Source organism: Xenopus laevis, chromosome 6L (assembly GCF_017654675.1).
Source record: "Xenopus laevis strain J_2021 chromosome 6L, Xenopus_laevis_v10.1, whole genome shotgun sequence".
Classification (NCBI taxonomy): Eukaryota; Metazoa; Chordata; class Amphibia; order Anura; family Pipidae; genus Xenopus; species Xenopus laevis.
Genome location: NC_054381.1, coordinates 138,549,022 through 138,561,123, shown reverse-complemented (window position 1 = coordinate 138,561,123; position 12,102 = coordinate 138,549,022). Strand labels below are relative to the sequence as shown.

The 12,102-nt window shown below is 39.0% G+C and overlaps 1 protein-coding gene across 2 annotated transcripts in view; it reads left to right on the top strand.

Annotated features, from left to right (window-relative positions):
- The window catches only part of vps13b.L (vacuolar protein sorting 13 homolog B L homeolog), a 591,067-nt gene that overhangs the window by 508,747 nt on the left and 70,218 nt on the right, over window positions 1–12,102 (top strand). For both annotated transcript variants that reach the window (XM_018268144.1, XM_018268145.1), the window contains exon 40: window positions 4,167–4,363. In XM_018268144.1, the coding sequence (XP_018123633.1) occupies window positions 4,167–4,363 (197 nt within the window). The remainder of the gene's footprint in view (window positions 1–4,166; window positions 4,364–12,102) is intronic.

Below are 12,102 nucleotides of genomic sequence, written 5' to 3'. Positions count from 1 at the left end.
AGTTATTGGAATAGTTTTTGACATGAGACTTTTGTCAGCTCTGAATTACCTTCAGCAGCATTGATAGCGATCAGTGTTACATGAAAAATGTTCATACCAAATTACATCCGCGTTTGCCAAGTTCTTTATTTCTTCAAGATCTGTGGACATTTTTCATTGCTTGAATACATGGAAGAGTTTATGGTTTTGAGGGGGCTGGCTTCAGAACAGAAACGAGAAACATTGCAACAGTAAGCAAGCCATGTATTCATCCTGAGGAAGCCTGGGTTACAATCCCAGCAGAAACCAGCAGCCAGTTCCTCATACAACATCATATTGTGTTCAGCCTCGCTTCACTTAGGTGGCCTTGTAGGCACAAAAGATAACAGAGACACACACGCTTCCTGTCTTCTGTGTGCATCTTGTTGTAGAGCAGTTGTTTCTGGAACAAGAGCAATATTATCTCCAAGGGAAGCCCACCCTGAACGAGGCCTTGTCGAAGGCAGTTTAAATGTCTCAATGGAAGGAAGGTTATGAATAAAGCAATAACATAAAAAAGGTTGGACCTCTTGGGGAAATAGGCAGAACATTACACAACGGCCCAGCTGTGAAGTCTTACTGTCCCTCTAATGAGATTCATCCGTGATCTTCTAACAGGTGGTAGGAATCCGGAACAGTGAGCTCAAGAAATTATCAGTTGCTTCATTGTTACACATGTTGTTCTGGAGCTCGGCTTAAAAGTCTTGTTAATTTCTACTCTGACCTCTGCGGTGAAAATATCTTCCTGTAGTATTTCTAGTAATACATGTTTTTTATTATTATAAGCAGTGTGAGTTATCTTGGGATTTTTATTGGACTGTAATAAAAACATATGTTGGGATACAATATTCATTTCTTTTATGTTGCTGCATTAAGGGACATGGCAGAAAATAAGCATTTGCCCAGATTCAGTTAGGTGAGGAAAATGTATATCCTAATTTAATTCTGGTGTTCCACTAGTCTTCAATGGAGTTATCATGTAATACAAATTAAATACTGTATGTTTTCTCATCAAACTGAATCTGCCCTTAAATATTACTGATGCCTTAGGTTACGTGAATATCTTTTGGTGCTTGGTAGCCATGTTTGACCAAGCCTGAGTTCCGTTGATGATATTGTACTTAACTACAGTGCACTGAAGATTCATCCTCGGCTCAGTCCAAGCCTGATCACTCATCAGTTCACCTGTAGGTCAATGGCATACGGCACAGGCAGCAAAACTCTCAAAATTTTCCCTTTATTGACCTAAATGGTAATTGCCTGCAGTGAACTCACTAAAAATCAGCATTAATCAATGCAACAAGGTTCAGGAGGTGACATAATGGACTCAAGCCCCATGTGTATTGCTTATACTGACCAATAAAGTTTCAGTAATGGAAGTAAACATCTGATTGATTGCTTAGGATCACCATCTCCAAGAGGAATGATCATGATCATATTAGCGCAAGTTTTAACACCCTCTTACAAAAATTTTGCAAAGTTCTCAGATAATATTAATGCATGATTCAGTCCTTGCTTGGTTCCACCCAACCTACGGCTCATAAAATATGTTTTAGCACCTATGGTCTACGAGAAATTAGAGAGTTAGAATACAGGTTACTGAGCAGAAGCAAACCTTAACTATGTTAATTCATAGCCTCATTAGTGTTTGTTAAATTAAACATAGCAGATTTACTAAAGGGCGAAGTGGCCGTCGCTAGCAAAATTGCCAATTTACTAACAGGCGTAGAGGACAATTCGCTAGCGCAAGAGATCGAGATCTCTTTCGCCAGGTGCATTTTCGCTCAGACGAACAATTGTTACTCCACAAATTCACTAAGTGGGAAGTTTCCTTCACCACCTTAGACCTGGTGAACTGATAAGATGAAGCTACATCCTCCTCAATCTCATGTCAGTGACATCATATCCTGTATGTCAAAAAGTAACAAAAGTTTTTAAAATCTGGCGTTTTTTCATATTTTGAAGCGGGATTGTCCGTAAAAGTTGTACTATTTTCTACCTTTTGACTAGCATGCCACTTTTTTTTAGGGTGGGCTCATGTCTAGGGCCTTAGAGGATCTCTTTTGCCTTTATTCAACTTCCTTGAACATTCTTAATAATAAGTTGGCACTTCAGCATTTGCACCAACATCTTTAAACAAGACATATATACAACCAATATGAACCCGCCCTATACAAAGTGACCTAAGCGTAAGTGTACTAACAAAGTTTCGCTAGGCAGAAACAAACGTTAGCTAAAATTCACTATGAAATGCTCGCACTTACAAATTAACGCTAGCAAAACTTCGCCAGCGTTTGACTACAGAGACACAACCACACATTTTAGTGAATTAGGGTTGTGTTAGCGAATTTGCATCTGGCGAAGTGTGGTTAAGCCTTCATAGGCGAAAATACACCCTTTAGTGACTTTGCCCCATAGAGTTTTTATATTTGTCTTAGCATTACTGTAAGGGTTGTATTGTTTCAGTAAAGAATAGTTTCACTTAGTGAGTCATTCAATCACATGCAGTCAATTATGTAGACATATAAATGACCCAGCTCTTGGGGAAGCATCGGAAATGAGTAATAATCAGGTGAATTGCTGTTGTTGTTGGTGTGGATGTTGGGTACTGGCCAACTGCATTGTTTCTCCTGGTGCTATTATGGGGGTTACAAAACCACAGTGCTACTCCTGTGAGTTCAATATGTACCTTGACTGTATATAATAATTAAATATACAGGAGGGCAATGATGTGCATCTTTAAATCTGCCCATCTTAGAATAATTGAACACCGTAGGCTTCTTATAGTAGTCAAGGCAAGTGGATAGAAGGCCTCTAGCTCAGTACTGCTGGGCATCTGGACTACACATTATTGTGCTCGGGTGTCTTCCAGCTGTGTTCTGAGATTAGTAGAGCACTTTTAGGTTACTCACATAAAAAGTAATGTCAAGGGCCACCAGACTGATGCAACAGTTTTTCAGACTGAAAAAGGGCAGCCCCTATGGGAAAAAGGCCAGATTAGGTGGGTCATTGGTGCAATTGGTTGTAACAGAGCATGAAGTAGCTAGATTTGGGTACAGGTGATTTTTATTTTTTAAATTAGGGTTCCATTCTTCTTAGTTGTGGGACCCAGGGGGGCCCAAGTTATAAGCCCACTCACTGCCCACCCTGCTAACTAGGAAATATGATGTCCAGTGATTTCTATTGGCGGACAGGCTGATGTTATTGTGGCAATGTGACTTTGAACATTGCAGTAGGTCAGACATTTTAGATTTAGGTTTGGTTGATCACAACAATAGATTTCAATTAGATCTCAATGCAGTTAAACAGATACATCATACATACTGATAAAGTTTAAATGTCTTATTTATAAAAACCTAAATGGCATTCACAAAGGAACTTTTGTCAATATACGCTCCTCTATACTTGCACTAAACGCCCATGAATTGGTATTTTCCATAATAAAGTGCAATGTTTGAAGTACAGGCCCCATGGATACAAGGGAGCCCTGGAATTAACACTTTCCATGAGGAGATCGTTCTTCCAGGGTTTTCTTTACATATTGCACCTAAGCACACTAACAATGTTTCCTGCTCTACAAGCCTCTCAACTCTGGAAATTACACAATTCGCAGACACAAAAAAACACAAATGCAAATGAACATTATTTTATAATTAATTTTTGAGTGCCAAACTGGAATTATTGGGGGATGATGGGTATAAGTCTTTTTTTGGTGGTGTGACCTTCCTAATATCTATGTTACTTTTTCTGTTTTGACAGGGCTGTGTATTTACACATTATACCCACCTCTTTCTCCCTGTCCTGTACACTGGAATAAAGCTCGCTAACGGAATAAAAACTGACACTTGTTGATCTTGTTATAAAAAGCCTGTAAACAGAACTAGAGCACATGAACATTCTATGGGATCTGTTATGCTTCTTGTTTAGCTCATTGTAGTCTTTCTTTTTTATATATGTATTCCATTGTGAGTCACCGAGTTCTCTGACTCACCCCTCAGTAATGATTTCTATGTATGGTTGTGTATTTTTCATGTTTATTTATTTCGACTTTTGCTAAGGTCTTTTAAGGCAGGATTTGCATGCTTGCATATTTTCTTGCATATTAAATTTTAAAGCTGGAATAACTGTAGTTTTCATTGTTTTTATAGGTCCCTTGTAGCTTGGAGTACTGGGATGAACTCCAGCGGTCATTTGTTGCCTTTCGAGAATTCAGTCTATCTGAGAGCAAAGCCTGTGAGCTCCAGCTTCCCAGTATCAGTGCCGTGAGTGACCAAAAGGAACTGGTGACCTCAGACCTTTGGAGAATTGTCTTGAACAGTAATGCAAATGGGATTGATGATCAAAGGTAATCACAGTTAGATCACATACATGTACATGCTGCATGATGAACGGTCCTGGATTTTCTTCATTATTTTAATAGCTTTCAGCCTACTCCAACCTGCAAGATTCTAGCGCCACTACGAAAACCCCAGCAGAAACATGTGCCATACCCCGTTGTTATTCACTTAGCTATAAGCAGCTTTTCAACAGTGATTTATTGCTTTGGGAAAGTAGCAGGTCTGGCCCTACCCATATATAATAATGGGTATTTCAAAGAAATACCACCTGTGATCCTGCCATGTCAAAGCATCATTCATTGAAGGCAATGGAAGTCCAAGACAAAAATCGGTATCGTTGTGAGCTGACCTTAGCAGTACCGTGCTCTCCATCTGTACGTTCTTTCATCACTTGCAATTCCTTCCTTTGGGGCTGCAAATCTGCTTCTCAATGGTTCTGCTGTATAAATGTTTTAAGACTGTTTTAATCTCTCCAATGAATGACTCATGCTGCAGAATAACTTCTAAGCCATGCATATTTTGGTCCATTAAAGGGCATCGCAAATTATGAACTCAGTGTATGTTTAGGTAAGGCCTCAGCTTTAAAAGATTAAAAATATTTACTTTGGAAGCAGTTAGGAAATGGAGTAAGCCAGCACTTGTGGTTTAACTGCTTCTTCTTTCTATTGGCCTTTCTTACAAACCGTAAGTGGCCAAGTGCCACTGAAGCAGGTTTGGTTTCCTGCATATAAAATAAACATGTGCTTTGGAACATGCCTCTTTCAAATGGATCATCCCATCCTTCTCTATACAGAGGTATACTGCATTACACATGCCAGCAGCACAAGGCATAGTTTGTGCTGTTGAGTTCTTCCAATGTGCTCAGCAAAAGCCTACTGACCAGAAGCCTGTGTTAATACAGTGTATAATAATAATGAACACAAATATGATCATTTTAACGGATGACTTAAAAAAATCCCAATTGACTTATATCCTCAGTAACTGAGCGAGATCCAGTTGGATGGTGTCTTGTAGACACGTTGTTTCCAAAACAGATATTTAGAGACCCTACTCTTGTTTTTCAGCCCTCTATGGAGATGGAAGGAATTTTTTTAGAATTCTATTTTTTGCTGAGGTTTGTCACGCTGCTGTCCTTCCATAGAGTCTTTGGGGGGGAAATGCAACATGTTCATACATCATCCGCTGCCTGTTTTTCACTTTACTCTTTCTCTGGTTTTCTGCTGCTTCACAAACAGGAGTAGCCATGAATATAAGGGGGGATATGGGAATTGGGGGGGGGGAATGGATCAAAAAATCTGACAACAGAATCAAACATCTGCTTTCTATTAATTGGATGGAATTGCAACTGATTTCTTGATGCTAATTGTAAAGGAATGTATGTTTGTCAGTGAGATGTTAAGTGTTTGAGACAGGGTTAATTCTTGTGAATGTTGGTCCTCAACGAAATTACCTTTGTGGTCAGCATAGCTCCATGGTTATGGGAATATTGTGGGAATGATACATGGAGCAAGTACAGACAGAGCATATTTGTTCTTTCTCTCCCACAAATCATTTAACATGGAGTAAGATTCGCTTCGATTTAACCTTATGTGTAAATGTCAATAACAGCAATGATTGGTGATGATTAGCACCACCAAATACCTATTGGATGAGTTAAAAAGTGTCAGTTTTAATTAGGGTCATGATTTGAAGTGAACTGTAATGCATTTAGAAACAATACTTAAACAATAAACTCTAGAAATATGTGATAGCTGCTGCTGGGTGGGACAATTACAGACAGAATTCCAATGGAAGCATGAAAAGTTTACTAGTCCTAAGCAAAATGTAGAATTTTTAACAGGGCCAGTTTTAGGGCAAGCCAGAAAAGGCATCTAGCCAGAGCTCAGCTCATTATGGATCCCCCTGGCTAGAGAATTTGTAAAAGTACAAATAATATTTCACTGTGAAATATTTTAAGATACCTTTAGTATTTACGTCAAGATTGCCAACAATGAGGTGTTTAAATCTCAGATAGCTGAAGGCTGAAAATCCTTCCTTAACGTGAATATGCGGGCGGGTCTGAGACCCATTCTGTAGCTGTAAGATACCCATTACTTACCTCCAGTCTACTCCTTGGTGACACTAGTAGCCAGCTATAAGTTGATTAGGCGGGTCTGAGACCCACTCTGAAGCCTTTAAATACCAACTACCTACCTCCAGTCTCTCTGTCTCCCTGTTCCTTACCTTATTTTAATACTTTACCTGGGCTTGTTATCCTTTTTAACCTACTAAGTAAAACATTTTTAAAAAGTTTTAAGATGGTTCACTGAGTGGTCGGATTATGGGATGGGGAGGTGCAATTTCAAGGGTTAGTTCTTTTTCTTCTCTCACTAATGATTCACAATTCAGACCCTGCACACCATCCACTGTTTCTCCAATTGATGGGAGGTGCTCTCTAATCTACATTTTTCTATATTTTTATTTATATACCCTGTACTGTGCAAAAAATGACAATGACATTTATTAGGGTTAGGTTGTGTGCAACAAAGTGGCAAATTAACTGAATTTACTAGGATTATGTGAGTAAAATATATGAATGGATGTCCACTTCCTGCTCAGTGGCTTTTGACTAAAGCAGTAATGCAACTGGCCTTTGTATGGACCCAAATAATTTGCCTTCTTGATCTATATGTGATTGGGTCTTATACCGATAACCATATCCATTGGCTGTGCATCAGCTTCCAATAGGATCTGGCCTTTGCAATGAGGGCTGAACATGGAGAACAACACAGCTATACCTACTACTAGTTTTACTCAAAAGACAAGATCAAATTCTTTGGAAACCCAACCAGACAAATTGAACTTTATGTCTATGAGTTAACTGCATTAGGCCCCAAATTGAGTGTGCTCCTACTTCAGGATCAATCAAATCCTCCCTCCTCACTTTTAAAATGTAAATTAATCATAAAGTGACTCCCAGGAAAACTGAAAGACAAAAAAAAGAAATTTTATAGTGTAATTATGAACTTATAAGACAAAATTGTATTTTCCTTCTGAGCAGTGTCTTACACATCCAATATTAGATAACATAATTCACTGTTAAAGAAAATTCAGTTCAATTACATGTTTAGATTAGAAGGGCACTAGTGTATTACAAGTGATGGAAATAGTCCAGAAAAGATAATTTTTCAGTTGAAAAAAACCTCAGCAGGGTTACACACTGGTGAGAGATTGTGCTCACGGACACGTAAACATCTCCAGGCCTTATCTGTGTTTTTATGTTCCTCTACTTTGTTTTACCACAAAGCAAAATTCAGGCTTGTAGAATTTGACTGGCTCCAGCCTGATCACAAAAATATTATACAAACGCACTTACCATCCACCATAACATAAAGGTCCCCACAAGCAGATATAAACTGCCAACAGATTAAGTCGGCAGCTTATTGGACATTTTTATGGGGCCATCCGACGGGCTTCCCCATCCAAAGCTGGCCAAAAGTCAGACAGATGTCAATTGGGCAGGGTTAAATATCCCGTTGGATTGAGGACCATATTGTGTTGTCCTTGATCTGGCTGTATGCTCAACGTTGTGATCAGCCTGATATCGCCCACCTCATGGTAGGCATATGGAGAAAGATCCACTAGTTTGGCAAGGTTGCCAAACGAGCGGAACTCTAAATGTATGGCCACCTTGAAATAATTGTTGTTTTTTTTAACCTACTCTTTACTTTTTGTGGTTCCTACTTCTGTGGAGCATAGTGGAAGATTCTTTGTGCCTGGCTAGCTTTATCCAGAGCAATACTCAATGATGAACATACAAAGTCCTGCAGTAAGAAACTATATGTCTGCAGGTCACTCAACTGTCTTCTGTTTTGGTTATATGATGACTTTGTGTCTTTATTTCAAGGCTCGGTTTGGTTGAGGGTCTATTGTGGGTAGAGCTGTTGGGGCTTGGATCAGGTAGTGTGTCTGAGTAGATAAAATGCAGGTTCAAGTGCAGATTGAGGTCCCAAGCAGTCACTCACATGTCTCTAGCAAATAGTAATATGCTTGATATTAGAGGCTGATGTTGCATCAGAAAATCAATCAATTTATTAAGAAGCATTTCAAACCTTAGGATGAATAATATCTGTTGGTTAGTGGCATGGCTCTGGTATTAATAGAAACAGCAAGGCAGGGACTTAGGATGGGACATTATGTACCAGCATGTGAGTAGCTGAAACAAAAGTTTCCTTCACCTTTGGAGCTCCATCTGCAGCCTTCCAATAGTAATGCTTCTTTACAAAATCATTTGTAACTATTGACATTGGTTATAATGATAATTAAGAAGTGTCCAATGTAACAGAGCTTAAGGCAGAGTTATATAAAACGTCACATCCAGTGAGGACAGGTAGTGAATTTGTGAATAAACAGTTGGACTTAAGAAACCTGTCCAAAAAAGGTATCTCATAAGCAACTACAGGAGTTGAAAGCATTTGAGACCTTTGGGGCACAGTAAACTCTGAACATTCTCAAGCTTATCTCTGCAGCTGCAAAAAGGTGTTAAGGCCAATTACTATTGGGAATGCAAAGAAGAGGTCTGGAGTATAGCTGGAGAGGATAATGTTTATATTTGTTATTTGGAGAAGAACATTAAAATGTGATTTCTTTTAGAGGTGCCCACTCAATTTATTGGATGGGACCCTTGGCTTTCAGGCTTTTCCATGCTGCTGGTGTGCCTTCACATGTACTAATTCATTTTTGTATTTAATATAAGGACACAATTAGCTTACTTTGATTCTCAAAGAAGCAACAAATACTTCAGATTCTCAGCCAAGCTGTATAGCTGCTATAGACATATAGAGCAGATGGAAACAGCAGAAAATAAATGGAGAAACGCTCCACAGATTTGTTATATTTCAGCAGGTAATTCCAGCAGACAGATTTTTACAGTCACAACCTCTTTCTACCGATCCTCTTTCATTAGCTGCATGACTTTTCCAAAACTTTTCCTTTAGGAATAAAATGTTAAGATTAGAAACCCAATCCAACTTATGAACACATCTGCCTATCAAGATCGGGTTAAGTGCAGGTGCAGACTTATTTACTGTAGGCCTGGGAAGTTTAAAGATAAGGCTGAGAAATACGAGTCCTTCATTGTTCAACAATAAATGGTTTTTACGTAGAAGAGAAAAGACTTTGTTATTTTGCTTAAATGTGCAGTGAGAAATGTTGTGCTTAGTATCTCTTTGCACAAGCTCCGCTCAACTGCCCATACTTGCAGTGACAAAAGACCACAACTGTCATTTTGTATGGAGACATAACACAATAGGATGACAGTGGTAGGTGATAAGGAAGGCTATGGCCAGAAGGAATGAGACAATGGCATTTTAGGCATGTATAAAACTGAAAATGAGTCAGTAATAACTTCATAGTAGATGAGTACAAAACAAGAGCGATCCAGAAAGCTCCAAATCATCTTCCATAGATTTAATTTTAAGCAAAAAGAATCCTAATTTTTAAAAATAATTTCGCTTTTCTCTGTAATATAAAACAGTAGCTAGTACTTGAGCCTAACTAAGCTGCGTGAATCCCTATTGGTGGCAAATTGGGTTAATGTACAAATTATTTTTAGCAGACTTTGTGATCCAATTACACATCCACACAGTGTTCCTTTAAGTAAGGCCTGCATAGCAGATGACCCCCCATAATAGGAAAAGCTGTACAGGTTTAAGGTAAACACAGGGGTGGCATTTCCATGAATTGTGTGATTGTTTAAGGCCTTCATTTATCATGTAAATAGCCCAGCATTAGGGAACGTGGTGCTATAGCTTACTCATTATAAACACACTTGTGAGAGGGAGACATATTTCACGTCCCAGCTAATTTGAGGCAAGCCTGTAAGTAAATATTTCGCGGCAGAGTAATTCCAGCATTTTAGGGTGTAAGTGTGTGAATATAAACAGCATTCCCAAACGGAGTAACACTTTTATGTCAGTTAAATGGGATTTAAATTGTGGCATTTGTTTGTACAGGCTTAGTGGCTTATCAAGCAAAGGGATTATTGTGAAGTATTTTCTGCTTACAAAATCATCCGTTTGAGTCCTGGGATCAAGATTAGCCTGAGGAAATGGTGAATAAAGCTCTAGCAAGGCAAGTCAAATGCAAGACGTCCCCAACTGCCAGACCTTGGCTGGACTCTGTACTGCATAAAGACTACGTACATGCTGGCATTTAACAAGACAGATATGGAATATATGTAGAATCCTAAATTACAGAAATGTATTTTTTATATTGAGACCATCATTTTTACCAGCCAGGCCCGTAAAATACCAGCCAGGTGGCAATCCTAGACATGGACGATGGCTGGATTTGTGACAGACTGCAAACAGAGATCTGCCCGGCAAGTGAAGATCCACCTCAGTGCATTAAGATCAGAAGCTAAACTTTTAGTTTGTTATTACTAAATAGTCTACTCCACAAAAGTACTGAGCATCTCTTCAACTAATGTTCAGTCTGCTTCTATTCATCTAGGAATGTACCACCCCCAGTACACGGGCACAAAGTGAGATTACCGTCTGACCAATTGTTACCCTTAGGTCTTGATTGAAGAATGTTCCCAAACTATCATGAATTACTTGGCTAAAGCACTACCCCACGTTGTGTCTACAAAGAGAGACTCAATGGCAGAATGTTATAAGATGAAGCAGTGAGACATGAAACTATATTTTGATTGGAGCAATTAGAAACTGCCAAGAGGGAGCTAAAACCCCATAATTGAATTTAATCTTTTTCTAATTTCTAGAATGTTTTCATATAGCAGTACAAATCAGTTTAGATAATCTGCGTCTGCACAAAAAAAGTGACCATTATGTTTTACAGTATATACAGTATATATAGTATTTAATATCATTTTCACCACAGATAAATGCTAGCATTGATAAATTGCTTTATTGGATCGGCATTTGGATCCAGTCTAAATATAAATGTATCAAAACCTAATGTATTGAAAGACACGGGGCCCCTCCTTCAATTGTTTTGGTCTCCTGGACACCATCAGCTGGTTTTCTTTTTGTTAAGATATTCCCTAAATTTATTTCAAAATGTGCAATTCTTTTTATATTTTGGCATATTCTTTGGAGTCACTGGATGGGCCTTGTCCTACGGAATTAGGTCTCATGTATGGCTGCAAGCGCAGTGGGCAACTTGCACTTTTCCCTGCAATGACTTATGCCTAAAATCACTTTCATTAAAGGTACTCCTTGCATTTCTGTATAGTTGCACTCTGCGACGCTCAGTCCTTCCTGCATCTATTCTGAATCAGACAATGCTGCACCTATTGACACAGAGAAATCCTAGAGCTACTGCCATCTGCTGACCAGGCAGTAGCTCCAGGGTTCCCTTTACACCCTGTATCAATAGGTGCAGCACACTTAAGCCTAAAGTATCGGGCACAGACATCACTCGCATGGCGAACAATGGAAATGACGGCAAATATATTCAGAGCAGCTCTGGCCAATATGTAAGGAAGTGTGCATGCAGTTAGGTCCAATTTAACGAATCAAATGAAATTGTGGTAGGCGAAGCACAATTGCGTCAAGAGAATCGCCCGTTCGCATCAACTGTAATACCGGAATTCGGGGAAAAACACTGCATTGTGGGCAAAAACATGGCAATTGTACTCAAAATTGCATTTTGCTCACTGCGTCAGTGAATGTGCTTTAATAAATGTTTGAAATGTCTTATTTCTAAATTTTAGCGACACCCAAAAAAATGTTTCCTGCTTGTG